At 37.7% G+C, this 17589-nt stretch overlaps 4 protein-coding genes across 9 annotated transcripts; 3 read left to right on the top strand and 1 right to left on the bottom strand.

Annotated features, from left to right (window-relative positions):
* Positions 1-1715: 1715 nt before the first annotated feature.
* LOC113697082 (protein EFFECTOR OF TRANSCRIPTION 2-like) lies at positions 1716-6203 on the top strand. Of its 6 annotated transcripts, none has more exons than XR_011816878.1 (6): positions 1717-1930; positions 2387-2758; positions 3280-4526; positions 4611-4829; positions 5175-5251; positions 5635-6203. XR_011816878.1 is itself a non-coding variant. In XM_072054982.1 (5 exons), the coding sequence occupies exons 1-4, from the start codon at positions 1775-1777 to the stop codon at positions 4801-4803; spliced, it is 1968 nt and encodes a 655-aa protein (XP_071911083.1). In that variant the 5' UTR covers positions 1717-1774; the 3' UTR covers positions 4804-4829; positions 5635-6203. The 6 variants fall into 6 exon arrangements, 4 of the variants coding, with proteins under 4 accessions (XP_027072338.1, XP_071911083.1, XP_071911082.1 ...); XR_011816877.1 differs by having other exon boundaries at positions 4611-4843; XM_072054982.1 differs by lacking the exon at positions 5175-5251.
* Positions 6204-6665: 462 nt separating this feature from the next.
* Positions 6666-8973, top strand: LOC113697086 (serine acetyltransferase 5-like). Its single transcript, XM_027216544.2, has 2 exons — positions 6666-7170; positions 8193-8973. The coding sequence occupies exons 1-2, from the start codon at positions 6763-6765 to the stop codon at positions 8682-8684; spliced, it is 900 nt and encodes a 299-aa protein (XP_027072345.1). The 5' UTR covers positions 6666-6762; the 3' UTR covers positions 8685-8973.
* A 2875-nt stretch (positions 8974-11848) lies between these two features.
* LOC113697213 (pentatricopeptide repeat-containing protein At2g15690, mitochondrial-like) lies at positions 11849-13473 on the top strand. The gene has a single exon (XM_027216730.2). The coding sequence runs from the start codon at positions 11876-11878 to the stop codon at positions 13310-13312; it is 1437 nt and encodes a 478-aa protein (XP_027072531.1). The 5' UTR covers positions 11849-11875; the 3' UTR covers positions 13313-13473.
* Positions 13474-13821: 348 nt separating this feature from the next.
* Positions 13822-17189, bottom strand: LOC113697212 (mitochondrial carrier protein CoAc2-like). The gene is made up of 7 exons (XM_027216729.2): positions 16705-17189; positions 15415-15500; positions 15120-15327; positions 14808-14934; positions 14548-14732; positions 14343-14465; positions 13822-14249 (listed from the first exon to the last, which is right to left on the bottom strand). Exons 1-7 carry the CDS (start codon positions 16867-16869, stop codon positions 14112-14114), a joined length of 1032 nt encoding a protein of 343 aa, XP_027072530.1. The 5' UTR covers positions 16870-17189; the 3' UTR covers positions 13822-14111.
* Between the last annotated feature and the right edge of the window lie 400 nt (positions 17190-17589).

Below are 17589 nucleotides of genomic sequence, written 5' to 3'. Positions count from 1 at the left end.
ACATGCATGGTTCAAAACGCTTGTGACTGACAATTATTCTCACTACTTGTGATTTCTTTATTATCAATCAGGACCCAATAAATAAATGAATAAATATTAAGGGATTAGAAAAAAAAAGAAAAAGAAAAAGAAAACTACAATCAATAAGGCTCTGACAATACTGACTTGCGACTACAAAATATGGACCCATGTCTGATAACCTCGCGTGACCAAAAACAGTACAATAAACTTTTGGCTACACCATTTTTCTTAGGGTTGAAGCAAGCTTGTTATTGGATAGCGATTATTTGGTTTTAAATTATTTATTTGCATCATAAATATAATTTTTGACATTTTTTTTTTATTTTTTAATTATTTTTTTATTTTATATATATTATATTATAATAATTATTATAATAATTATTTCAAATAATCTTCTGTCTAAACACACACACGTATATATATATATATATGTCACATGCATCACATTATCAATCAACTTGGCCTCAGAAGCAATCTAACTAATGATTCACGTTTTTACCACACTTATAATCAAGTTGACCAAAATATCCATACCATTTATGGGGATTGGTAGAAACTTTTTCAACAGAAAAAATTAGGCTTTAATTTTTTTTTTGTTAAAAATAGATGGTGCTAATTTGCATTTGAATTTTACGTTGTTGTGAATGATCTTAAAATTTTTGACATTTTTTCATTAACTTCGATGCCACCTATTTTTTTCCTCTTATTTAGTGGAGAGAATGTTTTTATTTCTTTTTCATGTAAGAGAAGATGAGAGATTTTTTTTTTTAATTGTGTTAAGAAGATATTTTTATCTTTTTGGCACGTTGCACTTTAAAGTTGATCGCAGTATACTTTTAAAAAATACTAGTAGATCAATAATTAGGATGACGGTATCAAACAATTTAAATTAATTAAAATTTATAATTAATTTCTTAAATATTTCTTGTTGTATGAAAGACAATTTTTTGTATCAAAAAAAGTATTTATTAAACTCTCATGGGCTTTATTGTCATCTTAATGCTAGGCGCATGGATTTAGCCCCACCCTAGAAAATTGTGCAAGTACAACAATAGGATAAGAATTTCATTTTTTAGTTTGGTCACCAGGTAACTATCCAACCATATGTTATTTTCACACCCAAATTAAAGCCATGCTTGGATTGCTTGTTTCGTTGGAAAATATTGTTATTTTTCGTGATCACATTTCTCTATCACCTTTTTTCCTCACATATATCAAATCGCTACAGTAATTTTTCCAAGAAAAATGACGAAAAATGCAATCCAAATACAACCATGTCGCATGAACAGAGTAGCAACCCAAAAATAATACTCCAATACAACACCGCAGCCACCAAAGTGGTAGACAGGACAGGACAGGACAGGAGTCTATCTAGTTAATCTTTTAAAAAGATAAAATGATCAGTCCTCCTTTTCTCACCTTTTGATCTCTTAAATGCCCTTTATGTGTCCGAGCCCACCGCATATTCAAAGCATAGCAGCTTAATTTTAATCGGATTTTTTTTTTTTACGATCAACTTTTTTATATAATTGTAAAGAATTTAAAATTTTTAATTTACATAAAAAAGAAGAAGAAGAAGAAGAAAATTTGCAAATATGCGAGGCCCATTTGTGCAACTCTCGGCGTGACTGCGGGCAAGCTAGTAATTTCACACTAAACACGACCGCGCTTTATATAAAGGAAGGAAGTCAAGGAACTACTCCGCTGTGAAGCAGCAACGGTCCGCTGGCTCAGGCTCAGTGACAGTGGGAGAATGGAGAGTGGAGAGCGAGCTTCTCCATCTATCACTCTATCAGTGGAAGCTATGGAGAAATCTGTGACCGCCCTCGCTACAATCAGCAGCAGCAACAGGCTAAAGAGAGAAGATTGCAGGCGTACCAAGCATGACTCTGCTTTCTCACCGTGGAAGGTCAGCAACGCCCTTCTTCCTTCTCTCCTTACGTGACTACTTGGACATAATCGTTCTCAATTTAAGTCTTTGATTTATACTCTCTATTCTTGGAGCGCTCTTGCTAGAAATTTTGTTAAGGATTTATGCTTTTATGCTACAAGGACTTCAGCCCAGAAATTAAATTGATGCCGTAGAGTAGTATTCCCACAGAAATTGCTTTAACTCTTCGATGATTGATGTTAATATGAGAATATGTTTGATCATTGATCTTAAAGAAACAAGGAATATCATATGCATTGTGTACTGGATTCATCCTTTATAATAGCTGCCAATTGTATCAAATGAGGAGTCTGGGATCATTTTAACCAAGAATTTGTGGTCTGCCGTTGATTGTCAGACGTGGATTTATAATTGGCTTATGCTTTTTAAGTTTAATATTGAATGCATGATGGGTTCTATGTGATTTATGTCCAGGTTCTAATTGGACCCTCTGATTGGGAAGACCATTCAAATGGGAAGGAAGGGGCTGAAAGATACAGGACGCAGAACCTCCCAAATTGCACTTCCTGTACTGGAGTTTATGAGCTTGGCACAGCTGTATGGCGTAGTAAATCTCGGCGAGATGCTGGCAAACTTGATCCGGACTTTATAATTCCTGTTTACCTTGGAAAATCTGACAACGTTAGGAATAGACTACAGCAGTATGGGCGCGAAGGGGCTCATTTGGAGAATGGCAGCTCCAACACTAAGTTGAATGGTTGCAACGGAAGGTTGGCTCAAACGGGATCTGGATTGTTCAAGGACATATTTTCTGAAGGGTTCTCCATTGTCTACAGATGGGCTCCTGTGAGTTTTTTTTTTTTTTTTTTTTTTAAATAGTCATTTAATTGCTTATGTAGTCAGTTTAAAATTTCTCTGCTTTAGAAACTAACCAACAAAAGATAATAGAAATGATTGGGTCACTCCATTCACTATTTGGATAATGAATGACCCTAGTAACTTAAAGAAACAGGCAAGGCAAAGGAAAGGTACGTGATCTCGTGAATTACTTCAGAATAAATTCAGAAATTTTATTTAAGAACCACAGCATTTTGTGATTCGTTTGAAAAACCCTCTTTCTTTCTCTACCAAGTCAATAATGTTGGATCATTAACATGGTTAAAACAAACCTTTTGAAGTTCAGATGCAGCATGTTACTCTTTCAACGACTAAGTTAATATTGAGGAGTTCTCGTAGTGATTTACTTGAACCTTTGTTTAACATCGATTTAGTTCTTTCTCTCTTCAAAAGTGTACATCTGCTCATGTGACATAAACATTTTCTGGATCCCGATGAGAAATTTTTACCTGTGTTTTGGTTTTGAACAGATGAAGAGTACAAGGGATGCTGATAAAACTGAATCTGATCTGCTTGGCAAGTTTGATTACGCATGGAATAAGGGAAGTAATGGTCCTCGCCGACACAATGATATACTCAAAATGCTTGATCGCATCTCTAAAACTTCTCCCTTTATGGCAAAGCTACAGGTTTTATCTCAAAAGAAGAAGGGAATAAAAATCAAAGCTTACAAACCACCTTTTGTGGAGAATGGATTGGACTTTTACACTAGCTTGGAAACTAATGGCCTCCTCGCTCAAATTTTCAAATTTGGACGATCACAGCCAAGATTGATTGTCAGATCTGTTATCAACGAAAATTACATTAGCATCTGTGGTGTCGCTTTAGGTCATGGAGTCGTCTGTAAAAGGGCACCAGCTGAAGGGAACAAAAGGTGTTCAGAGCATAAAGGCATGAAAGTAAATGGTTTCACATCTAAGTTACTTAAAGATGGAAAATCAACTTTGGTTGCAAATGAGTATCCTATAAACAAGACATTCACCCCACCTTGTGGAGTCATTTTGGATGATGGCTCTTGCTGTACAAGCAAACCAGTCCAAGGAAACAAGAGATGCCTGGAGCATAAGGGAAGGAAAATCAATAATTTCCCTCAGCTAGTAAATGATAAGAAAGCAAATTATGTGTACGGTCCAGTTCTGGACTATAATACATCCCTCAGTAAAGCTGGCCACACTGATTCTAGCTCAACTATATGTGGAGTGGACCTAGACGATGGGACTTTTTGCACCAGGCAACCTCCGGCGGCTAGAAAGAGGTGCGAGGAGCACAAGGGCAAGAGGATCAAAGAGACCATTAGTATTTCCCATAGAGATGAAATCCCCAGCTCGTTTATACATTCAGGTCCCAAAATTGGGATACAGGAGAGCCAGAATCATTCACTTATTCCTTCAGTTTTTTGTGATATAACTTCTCCAGCATGTGGGGCAGCAACACATGATGGTTCATTCTGCAGTAGAAAACCTACAGAAGGAAATAAAAGATGCTGGCAGCATAAAGGCATGAGAGTTGATGCAAGTCCAACAAGTAGCTCTTGTAATAACTCAAGGCGAAGTAGTACTTCTCTTCAGTATGCCTCTGAGGACTTTACATCAACTTGTGGGGCAGCATTACAGAATGGTTCACATTGTAGCAGGAAACCTACTAACGGGAATAAAAGATGTTCGCAGCACAAAGGCAGGAGGGCTGATTTAAGTCCCAGAAATAGTAATGACTTCAGGTATTATGCTAACTCTTTCAGTTATGCATCTCATGGTTCCGCATATGAAACTTTTTCATCAACTTGTGGTGCACCCACGCTCAGTGGTTCTTATTGCAGAAGGTCAACAGCTGGCGGTAGATGTTGGCAGCACGAAGGTTATGCTAACTCTTACAGTTATGCCTCTTATGGTTCTGCATATGGAAATTTTTCGTCAACTTGTGGTGCACCCACGCGCAGTGGTTCTTCCTGCAGCAGGTCAACAGCTGGTGGTAGATGTTGGCAGCACGGAGGCTAGCGGACCTAAGTTCAGAAACAAGTGCTGTATGATAATAGAAGTATTGTGTCTTTTTCATCCCGATAAAATGCTGAATATTAGTGTCTTATGACACTTCATGCATATTCTGCATCCTGAAAAATGTTAAGCAGAGCAGAACCTGCATTGTTCAAGTGTTTGTATAATATAGACGTAGTGTAACTTGCATCTGTCCATATAAAATAACGATCATAGCATCTTAGCTAGAGTGGGAGTGGTAAATCCCTTGTTGATCTGTTGATTGGCCTAACCAGCCTGCTTAGCATCGCTTTGTAGCTTTTAGATTTGTTTGTCTAAAGAAAAATGGCTTTGTAGCTCTGCTAACGTTGGAATATCTGTTCTTCTTGCATCAGCCAGAATGCTCTAACCATTTACTCGTGTCAGTTGATAATGAACATCAGACTCTTACCTGTTAGCTAAAGAAAAAAAGGTACAGGATCTCATTGTCTTTGTTCCTTCTTTTGATCGATAGCGACTGTGGTGTTACCAAACCTGTACCTTTTGTCCATGCCCACTGAATTAACATTCCTTTGATGCACATCCTCTTTGCTAATTTAAATAATCCATAGGACCATAGCCATACTAGGAGGGATTCCAGTTCTTCAACACACAAGACTCCAATGGACCGACCAACAGCATAAAATACTTGCAACTCTTCTAGAAGGTTGAACAATTTTTCATGCGACAGAAGCATCTAAAACCAAATAAATGTATACCAAATGAAGCACTCTGGTATAATTTAGGCTTCATGGCTGTTCCATTATGAATGTTTACTGCAACAATTAAGATCAGAATGCTTGTAACATTCTGCAGATTTACGACATATCAGCTTGCTTGCCAACTGGGGTCAATCCTGCTACTACCACCAAATGACAATGGAGCTTCATCATAACAAAATCCAAGCCTTGGCAGTACAAGCGGCTTCAGAATCTCAGTAAACATCAATTGCCTGCAAGCAAATCTGCAGCTGAAACTATTTCTGCCTCAATCTCTATTCCAACTTCAACTCAAGCTTATCCCGCTCCCAAAAAACACAGCACAGAGCCAGCTAAGAGCAGTACAAAGTGAAAGGAACCTGCAAGCAGCAACAATCCGCCAAAGCATGCAAAACTGGGGTGAATGCTCCCTTCGTCACCAGCTTCAAAAGCCTGCCTACTGTCATGACCAACCTTTGTAGACCAAAGAATGCAAGTAGCAGAGAGAGACCTCCCTCTTTTTGTCAAGGCTATCAGCTGCTACAAACACGCTACCAGCCTACTTAGAAGTCTCTACTAGAAATCATAAAACTCCATCAATGCAAGCAATTAGTGTAATTAAAAAAACATCTGTGGAAAGACTCTTATGTACGTGTAAATATAACATTTTACTGCTAGTCCGGACAATCTCTTCTTCTATTTCTTCCTTTTAACGTATTCAACTGCAGCAATATCCGGGCACATATCAATTGCCATATCCGGGCAACCTGGCGCTGCCCAAATCAACTAAGCAATAGTCTTTGTATTAGTAAAACTTATACAGTTGGACGGAAGTGAACAAAACCTTAACTGGCCAAATCTGCATATAATAACTGGTGAATTTTGGCCCGCATGCCATAGTTGATTTGTCGTTAGTTAACTCTGCCCCTAATCTAATCCTTCAGAGGCGCCGCCAAATCCCATCATTGGAGGTGATCTTTATGTCCGATTTAAGCACAACTCAAGGTCAAAAGCAATTCCACGTGGCACTCCCGTAAACGTCAGCCATCTAATCTAGTAGTAGCATTACGTACGCACACAGAAATAGAGGTGCAGATATCTTCACCCACAGAAATAGAAGTAGAAATAGAGAGTTGCTCCTCTGCCGATATGATATCTACTTTATATACCGACTTAAAAAAAAAGGGGGGGACAGGGAGAAACAAACAGAAAAAGAAAGAAGAAGAGAAACGACGCCGCCACCCTAATGCCCGGGGAAGAACTGCGTTCCGGTTCTTCACCAACACAAACCCAGCAGATGCTGTCGCCCATAGACTTAGCAAACGACGGCGGCGAAGCCTGGGTGTGGATCCAGATCAAAGCCGAGGCTCGGCGCGATGCTGAAACCGAACCGGCTTTGGCCAGCTATTTGTACTCCACAATTCTTTCTCACCCGTCTTTAGAACGTTCTTTATCCTTCCACTTGGGAAATAAGCTCTGTTCTTCCACTCTTCTCTCCACTCTCCTCTATGACCTCTTCCTTAATTCCTTCTCCAGAGACCCTAATCTCCGGTCAGCCACCGTCGCTGACCTCATCGCTGCCCGCTACAGGGACCCTGCTTGCGTCTCCTTCTCTCATTGCCTCCTTAACTATAAAGGGTTCCTCGCTTGCCAGGTGAATTTTTTTTTATTCTTTGGCAATTTTGTTACGTATCTTTTGTTACAGCTAGAGCTCTTCAAAAGGATCCAAGTTTTAGCTTTATTCATTTTTAGATATATATATATTAATTGATGGGAAAAGCTCCGTTGGCTTCTCCAAAACATAGCCTATAGCTGATGGAATTAGAATGAGTTACTTCACATGATTTTTTTATTTTTTTATTTTTTTATAAATCTTCATTCAGCTTACTTGATTCTGTGTTTGAGTAATAATTGGTACGAGCGTTCTTGATGTACCTCATTTCAAGTTCAATTCCATGTCTGGAGGAAGTTTGCGCAGCGCAGCAAACGCCAACCCCGATGTGTAAAATAGATCTTGCTCCTCCTGTATCAAGTATGTGACTAGGAAAAGACAGACATCTTAAAGTTGTGAGAACATTTTAAAGCTAATTTTAGCCTCTCAATTAAGTTGATTTGTTCGTTTGCTGGAAAAAACAAAAAAAAAATTTAAGTTGATTTGTTGCCCTTCCGAATTCTTTTGTGTAGATTTATAAAGTAATGCAAAATGAGTAACATGGTGAATCAATGTTAGGTTGCGAGTATGTTATTCGATTTGGAAAGGCAGCGAGATATGTTAGTGTTTTCCGTAGGAATGATGGATGTTGTGGGAAGTTTTGAGCTTCGAGGCTTTCTGTCCTGAGTACAATAAACAACATAAACTTGCATGGCTATTTGCATTTTGCGTAAACTTGGTACCTGATGGTGGAGCTTAAAGTGATCCTGAGGATTGGTATTTCACTCGTCAGAGGAGCTCATAGTGCTTCTGGAGAAATGAGGTTGCACTAGGATTTTCACGAGTACATGTATGTCATGTTATGGTATGTAGCCGTGATTGATGTCAGTATTTAACACGTAACGTTTCATTATCAGGAAATGAACTTGTTAAATCAGAATTGCCATTCTTTGAGGTTAGAAGATTCCTTCCTTAATGATTTTGTTGATTTATGTATAATGAAGAATAAATTGTTTGTGTGTCAGGCCCACCGAATAGCTCACAAGCTCTGGACTGAATCTCGAAGGCCACTTGCTCTGGCTCTCCAATCCCGAATTTCTGATGTCTTTGCTGTTGACATTCACCCGGCAGCTGAAATTGGCAAAGGCATCCTTTTTGACCATGCAACCGGAGTGGTAGTTGGTGAGACAGCAGTGATTGGGAACAATGTGTCAATTCTTCACCATGTAACCCTAGGGGGCACCGGCAAGGCTGGTGGCGATCGCCATCCGAAGATTGGAGATGGAGTTCTCATTGGTGCTGGAGCAACAATATTAGGCAATGTGAAGATTGGAAAGGGAGCCAAAATTGGTGCTGGGTCTGTAGTCTTGATAGACGTGCCACCGAAGACGACGGTGGTTGGGAACCCAGCAAGGCTGGTGGGAGGGAAGGATCAGCCAAGAAGGCATGATGAAGTGCCTGGGGAGTCCATGGATCATACTTCATTTATTTCTGAATGGTCTGATTATGTCATTTGATGCCCGTGTTATTGTAACATAGCATCCAAAACATTGAGTTTTTCTGTATCTTGAAGATGGTGTTACCATCTGTTTATAGGAGTATTCCTACAGTTTTCTGAGATGTACTAGATGAAGCTAGTAGGCTGAAGTGATAGTCTGGTAGAGTCCTAAATAGGTAACCACATGTATCTTTAGACGATATGCATGTCTTGGTGCAAGACTTTGATCCCATGAAGGTCTTTAGGGCATTTGAGCAGGACATCTTATCAAATTTTGGCCCCCTGTAATAAGGTGAACTCATTGATCAGCTTTCTCGGCTTTGTAATCTGTAAACACCAAGAAGTTGACAGAAGAAAATGATATATGAGTTTGATGCATTAAAAGCGAGAGCAAGGTTGAATCGTGCGGTGAAGTCACTTCCCTCTAGCCATATGCTAGATTTTCAACTGCTAAATTCAGGGGGCCAGTTTACTGCTGGATTCTCAACTGCAAATTCAGGGTACAAAGAACGCGATCTGAATCCAAAGGTCCATGGAAAACGACGCCGTTAAAGCAGATATTTTGTTCAAATGATCAGTTTTATGTCTTCAACTAGCCTTTTAATCCTACAAGTTCTACCACTGCCCCCATTGAAGCAAGATTTCTTATAACCAAACTTCCTAAATAGTTGACTAATCAGATGCCCCAAAGAGCTCAAGGCACTGACCTTATGATCAAAACCACACAAGGGAGAAACGAATTCAAGCTTGTTAGGTGTCTTCAACAAAGTCCCCATCTTTTTCCAGTTGGGTACACTTTATTTCAAGTAAATTTAAAAGGGTCTTCACAATTCTTGAAAACACAGTCTCAAGAATTTCCCAAGTCTTCTACTATAAAAGAAATCAAAAATTTCAAAGCCAAATATTGCACAAAGTCAAATGGTTGCAAGTAAAATCATGTAAACAGTAGAAACCACCACAAATAACTGAGAGAATCCTGAAAGAAACTTAAAAAAAGGGCTCTTTGCAAACCGGACAATTTAATCAAAGGGAAGGAGAATATGAATAGTTACTATAAAACAAAGATTCAGTAATAATTTTCTGTTTTGTTTCTTTGATTTGCTACTGCAATAGATGATGAGGCCTGCTTGCCTGCTTTGTGGTGGATGATATCTTTACATGTCCTAAAAATTGATTTCTTTACATTTCTACATTTTACTTCATGGACTTCGGAAAAGGGAGGAAAAGTGTTTTACTATTGCCATTATTGTAGTATCTGTTTTAGAGTGGATAGAAAAGATTTTGCTCGAATTGATGAAATAGGAGTATGGATTTTGCACCACATCATGAATTGGAAATGGTTTACAATTTTTTTAAAAAAAGAAAGTGGAATTGCCTATTTTCAAAAAAAAAAAAAAAAAAAAAGGGGAAGGAGTGACAGAAACATGGGTTAGATAAAGAAAATGGTTGGAAAGCAATCTAGTTCGATTTACAGAGAAAACTGAAAAGATTCCCTTCAAATTGTGCCTTGTTTTTACTTTATTTTTCTATTTTCTTACTAGTATTTACTAAAAACCAAAAAATAGAGCAAGTTTAGAAAGAAAGCCAGACAAACCATTTTAAGAAAAAAATGCCTCAAACATAAAAACCATGAAATTATGATAAAGAATAAGGAGAAACACTGAGAATTGAATAAATTGTCAATATACCAACCTCTTCTCCCATTGGGCTACGTGCAATTAATTGAGCACCATATTTTTAGCTACACGGGATCGCAACGAAAGGCAGTTGGGCTGACTGGGATACTGGGCTAGAGTCCTGTGGAGCGGGCCAATTTGGATCTGATTACAGATTTTTTTTTGTACCTTATTTTCAATTAGTAAAAGAATGAAATTTTTCCGATAAGATTACATATAACCCACTTTTTTTAATGTATTCTTTTTTTTTTAATTATTTTGGAATCAAATAAACAATCACATTTTTTTATTTTACTCATTCTTTTTTTACGGTTTGTATAGAGAAAACAGACAATTATGTTGTAGAGAAAATCTTGATCTAATAGCTAAGAATGAGATCCCAACAATAAAAAGTTTTGCATCCAAATCCTCCACCCCCTTCCTACTTTTTTAAATCCTATCCCTCCCTATTAGGGAAAAAAATATTAACTATGTTGCTTTTACATTAAATGAATAATCACTATTCTTCTTATTCATTTTTTGTGGGTATTTATCTCTTTGTTTTTTCATTAAAATATTAGGAAATCACGTTTGTTTAAATCATCTTTTTTTTTTTTTGGTTTAAAGCAGAGGCGCGTTTATAAATTAATCAACTATTTTGCACAATCACGCAATGATAACGATGTTCACAACTACTAGTATTTAGCCTGTGCATTAACATGGAATATTTTTTTATCATGACCAGTTATGAATTGATGCCAGGCATAAATGAGGGAAATGGGTGTAAATAAGAAGTTTCGAATTTCAATTCTTTTACTTATACTTAGAAAAAAAAAGGGGGGGAAAAAGCATAAAAAAATTTATCAACAATGTTTTTTTTTTTTTACATACTATTCATATTTATATTAGAAAACTATTATATTCCAAACATTTAACTACTATGTTAGTCTTTGAAAACTTTTATATGTAAATTTATCACAATGTGATAATATTTACTAAACAGTATAATGCATAATAAATAATTTATCAACAATGTTTTTTTACATATTATTCATATTTATCAGAAAACTATTGTAGTCCAAACATTTAACAACTATATCAGTCTTTGAAAACTTTTATACATAAATTTATCACAATGTGATAATATTCACTAAATAGTGTAACGCATAAAAAAATAATAGGTATTCTTTGAGATAATATTTAAATTTTCTCATGAATATGATTATACATCTACTCATATTCATTTTCAGTTCAAGACAAAAAATAAGAAAAGCAATAGTCGACTTTTACATAAATGATTTATTACTTTCTATCAAAGTTAATAAATTTATCAATATAACAATTAAAGTCACACTAAACAAAGTTATCGTATATAAATAAAAAAATTAAATCCAAAAAGAATAATACTATGAACTTATTAAAAGAGAGAAAAAATTAAAATTAATTGGATGAGAATTAGATGCAAAAATAAATAAAATCCAAATATTCATTGACCGATTAATTACTCTGAAAGGAAATTATATATATATCAATTAGTTATCCGTTCTCTCCATCAATGGCTTCCCTCTCTTCCATCCACACATCAAGCAACTCTTTTCCTTCTCCTAGCCGCTTGAACCTTTCCCTTCCGCCACCCCCGTCTCATCTCCCTCTCAAAGACTCCACTTACAGAACCTCCCCGCTAAAAACTCTCTGCACTTCTACCGCCCCAAAGCGCCCCACTAAACCCAGACACAGACCTCATCACAGCCCACATCCCCAATCATCCCAACTCCTCAAAAACAACTACCAGAGGACCACTACCAATGTAAATGAAACCAGCCCATCAACTCAAAACTATCAGACCCCTCCACCATCAGATGCTGATTTAATGTCATTATGTAATGAAGGCAACATTGAAGAAGCTATTGACTGCATTAAGCAAGGTGCCGAGGCGAATTATTTTGTTTTCGAGGCTTTGATCAGTTCTTGCGGTAGTTCTGAGTCACTTGAGCTTGGTAAAAATGTACATGAGCTTATGATGAAGTCACCGTTTAGAAGAAACGTTGAGTTGAATATTAAGCTGGTGGAGATGTACGTGAAATGTGGGAACATGAACGGCGCCCGCAAAGTGTTTGATAGATTGGGCGATAGAAGTTTGGAATTATGGCATCTGATGATCAATGGCTATGCCAAAACTGGGGAGGGGAATAATGGGTTGCTTTTGTTTGAAAGAATGAGGAAAATTGGAGCATTGGAACCTAATGCGGAGACGTTTCTATCTGTTTTATCAGCTTGTGCTTGTGAAGGAGCAGTGAGAGAAGGCTGCTTTTATTTTGAGATGATGCAAAATGAATATAGAATTCTGCCAGGATTTGAGCATTACTTGGGTGTTATTGATGTTTTGGGTCAAGCTGGACACTTGGTTGAAGCTTTGGAGTTCATTGAGGATATGCCTTTTGAGCCGACCATTGAAGTTTGGGAAGCTGTTTTGAGTTTCGCCAGAGTACATGGAGATATTGACCTTGAGGATCGAGCTGAGGAGCTATTGGTCGAGCTTGATTCCTCCAAAGCTACAGCTGATAAAGTGCCTACTCCATTGGCAAAGAGAAATTGCGAGTTCAATAAGCTTGAGGGCAAGATCAAAGTTAGTGAGTTAAGGAGCACCAGTCTATACGGGGAAGGTCCAAATGAGAAATTCAAAGGGTTGAATGGGCAGATGAGGGATGCAGGGTACGTGCCAGATACACGGTATGTGCTTCATGACATTGATGAGGAGGCCAAGGAGCAGGCTCTGATGTATCACAGTGAACGTTTGGCTATTGCATACGGTTTGATTAGTACTCCAGCAAGGACAACTCTTAGGATCATTAAGAATCTCAGGATATGTGGGGATTGTCATAATGCAATAAAGATCATGTCGAAGATTGTTGGCAGAGAGCTGATTGTTAGGGATAATAAGCGGTTTCATCATTTCAGAGATGGTAAATGTTCTTGCGGGGATTATTGGTGAATCAAATATCCCTAAACACGCTCAAACTCGCTAGTAGCATATTTAACATGCTCAAACATTACAGATTTAGAAGTTCTGAATGTTCAGAATCCAGATTATGTACACTGAAACCTGTGAAATTCAACTATTTTTGATCTGGAAAGAAGATTATTTTACCGGAAGGTTATGTGTTTCAGCATGTTTCTTTTTTCTCATTGGATCAACCAGCATGCAGCTGAAGTAGTTAAGGTCCAATTATTGGACATATTGTTGCCTGAGAGGATTGAAAACTTTGATTGAAGCAGGTGATGACAGACGAACTGATAAATTTGCCTCGAGGAACATTACTGAAGGGCAAGACTGATATTCTCACGAGTTCAGTGCCAAAGAGGCAGTTCTAAACTAATCTAAAGACCAAAAGAGGGAAAATAGGGACAGACCCTGCAGTTCCACCCTTAAAATTTGGTAGAAAATAGTCATATATCTTTTTCATCTACAACTGAAGTTGTGCACTCAAAAGTAGTGCTGTAGAGGCGAATGAAACTAGACAATTTATAGGATAATAAGTAGTCCAATGATTCTGCACTTTTATTCTGTACAAACCGCTAAGCTCCTCTCATCTAATACAACGAGGAACCAGCAGTAGTTTCATCTAGGCATTTATGCACAGTACCTTGAAAGAATGGTGGGAAGTAATCCAAGTTACCGAGAGATAACCAGGCCAGCCTTCAACAATTATAGAAGGCGATGTTGTAGCGCTCATTTAAGAAGAATTGGATGAATTAGAAATGCCTATAGTGGAGTCTAGATACAGTACAAATTAAGAGGGCAGAGACGACGGCTGGCTATTTCTTCGGTTGGTTGTGACTTCTACAACAGCTTCATCTCGTGATGGTACCCGCAGAAATGATTTCATGACATCATATACAGTAAATCCAATTGCAACAGATGGTACAACCTGAAGTTAGAAGAGGTGCACTAATTATGATCTGTAACAGATGGAAAGAACAAAAGAACTAAACCAGTGAGGTACAAAAGAATGCAACCTTACCTTTAGGTAGTTTAGGCTAAGCCCCGAAAATAGTTGTTTCCAACCATGCCTTTGAACAATCATAACAAGTGTGTCTATGGTACTTTTCATATCAGTTCTGTTAGATGCTGAAAGTCGCTGGACCTGCCAATGCAGTTTATATTTTCTTTGAACCACTCAAAGAGGGAGTCCAAAAAACAAAGGCATAATCTTATTCCATTCATACCTGCATCTGCCTCCTAACAACGTCAAGAGGATAAGTAAAAGTCTGACCCAGTAAACCTGCTACAGATCCGCAAGCAAGTTTTACCATAATATCTTTTTTGTGGTCTTCAGGGACATGACTTTTCATTTCCTCATAGAAGTAGAATTTCAGACCAGCATAAGGGAAAATCCCATAAAGGGATGGAGCTGCCAAAAATATTGACAAATAAAGAAGTTTGCCGAATTCTACATAGACAGAAAATCAGCACTACTGCAACTTACCAACACCTCGATAAAGGCCTCTAACTCCAGCTTCCTTGTAAGTCTTGGAGAAGCAATCCAGAACCCCTTTATAAACTTGTTCATTGGGAAGAAGCCCTTTCACATTCAACTTTGGTGATCCAACAACCTTTACTACTCGAGAGAAATCAGTCATATGTTTCACAAAGTATGAAATGAAGCTAAAGATCATTTAAATTAGCCAAGACACTTCCCAAAGTATTTAAGATGATACTAATAAAAAGTCAGTTCGAAGTGCAAATGTGCTCCGGAAAGAGAGAATTAAGTCAAATGCTCAGCCATTCTCAGTCATACCTGATAAGCTAATTTTGTCCTGACTAAATCAAGTGGGTAAGTGCAAAGCACAGCAGTTGCCCCAGCAAAGGATCCCGCAATGAGATCCAGAACAGGACCTCTAGTGATGCCAGGTATACCAAGAATGATCCACCGCCTGTATTCCTCATAGGTCATGTAGTGCAGTGCCGCATAGGGCACAATGCGAGCAACACTAGCTCCATTACCCCTAAACGTAAATGACAGATAACCCATAAATAAGATCAAAGGTAATTGTGATAAAAAGAACTATATAATAAAAGGAGGACAGTTTCACCTGTAAAAGCCCAGCAATCCTTCTGTTTTTGCTATTTTTGAGAATGATCCGAGGAGCCCTATGCTCTGAAATTCAGCTCGTCTGGTCTAGGAAAAATAAATAAACAACAAAATAACAGTTCAATTCCTGTCTCTCTCTCCATAAATTATTAATATACTTCTCAATCAGTTCATGCTTGATTGCAAGACTAGCCCTTCAAGATTGCTTCACTGTATAGAGTTACTTTGAAGTTGCTTAAATATTTCTGTTTTCTATGCGTTCAGTTGGTCTCGAGCCTTGTTTCAGCACCATGAAGAGAGGCAAAGGATACTGAAATCCTTAACAGCAAAAAGGAAAAGCTAGGTTATAATCATACACAGTCTACAAACAAAAAACTGAGACCTCTAAACTAGGATGACGCAGAATTAGGCAGAAAACCAACAACTACTTCTTGACCAATCAGCCGAATAATCTGCTAATGATAGGTGGCTTAAATTCCAGTCAACCATTGCAAGTTCAAGCAGCAGAACTAATCCCATCTGCATAATTAGTGTATTTTTTGTTCGACTTCCCACCATAGGGTATACAAGGGATGCATGCCACTATCATATTCATAAGGACTCAAAATTGGATTTTTTTTCATTTTTTTTGGATTTTTTGCAATTTTCTTTTACTTCAAAATCCAGTTCTTGTTGACACATGATGTACTCCCAATTTGTCCAGACTATAAACAGCATCTCGTACCATATAGGTAGTAACTACCAAAACCCCACAGACACAACTTTTAATTTTGAGGTTAAGTGAGAAACAATCCCAAGAAGCGTTGGATGATTTTCTATTGAAGTATCAGATTAATGCATAAGGTCACCTTCTACCAGACAACAAACTAAGAGATTAATCTTTGTCAGTGGAACTGCAGATTATGTTTGCTTAATTTATAAACAATGTGATCAAACCAACTTTGTAAAACATTCCCTAGCAGCCCAAATCAGCAAGAAAGTCAAAGAATAGGGATTCACAAGCTACTTTATCAATTCTAAGATCACCCAAAAAAGGAGCCAAATTCAGGAGAAGCTGAATCTAACTGCCACATTTTTATGCAAATCCCAGAAAGGTTACGAACAATCAGTTTTTTGGACTCAATAAATTAAATTAATCATCATTACATATTCGCAGCCTCCATCAAGCACTTGAATCCAAAAACGATCAAGAGAATAAGAGGGACGCCAAAGAAGACCCATGCTGACAGAATTATTATCTAAAGTCAACTTGAATAAGCAATTTCCCAAATTATATCAAACCCAAGAGTACCTGAAACAAGATCTTTATACGTTCAAGAGGGGCAACAGCAGTCTTGGCAATGCCGCCAGCCACACCCCCAGCAATCAACTCTTTTGCAAACAAAGGCATGCCCTCGATAACCCCATCCCAGTTCATAGTCATAGCCCCGTCTCTTTCCTCTCTCTTCTTTTCCATTGTATTTTACAGCAGAAAATCAAGGAGACGAGACCCCTTCTAGGAAAAAAAAAGAGAAGGGATGGGGATCTCTCTATTTGTTATGCTACCTGCATTAGTACGAAATGGAAGACAAAGAAAAATCGAAAACGTCGTCTTCTTACACAATCTCGAAGGTTGTGGTGCTATTTGTTGGTGGAATCACAGAATGATAAAACACATGTGGGATTTTCTAGACGGGTTTTGACATTTCATTCGGTACTTTTGGTTTTTTATTTTTTCTTTTATAATAATGGGGTGTGGACTCTGGACAAGTCAGACTCTGACAACCCATACGTTTCTGTTAGGTAGATTCCAAACTATGTATGCAGTCCGCCAGAAGCAGCAAAAGATGAAAATTCTTCCACCGTTCTCTAAGTTGGCAGACTGGAGGACCATTGTTGAATCGTTCAAGCAATTTACGATTAAGATCGACCCAAAAAGTTTTATTTAAAGGAAATGTTGCTGTCAAATATGATTTACTAAAATAGCAGAGTTCTCTACACGGTAAATGCATCGCATGAAAACAAGTTTTGATATTTACAATTTTTCTTTTATTTTTGGGGTTAAAAAAAGAGACTTCAAAAGTTCAAACCTTAAAAAGTTCTCGAGTCGAAATTTACAGTATACACAATACCGGCTGATGTTGAAGGGTGAAAGTAATTCACATGACGAGCGTTCATTTCTGTAATTAAAGCCATG

This window comes from Coffea arabica, chromosome 6e, assembly GCF_036785885.1.
Source record: "Coffea arabica cultivar ET-39 chromosome 6e, Coffea Arabica ET-39 HiFi, whole genome shotgun sequence".
NCBI classification, from domain to species: domain Eukaryota; kingdom Viridiplantae; phylum Streptophyta; class Magnoliopsida; order Gentianales; family Rubiaceae; genus Coffea; species Coffea arabica.
The sequence above is the reverse complement of the archived record's forward strand: the minus strand, read 5'-3'. Positions and strand labels throughout refer to the sequence as shown.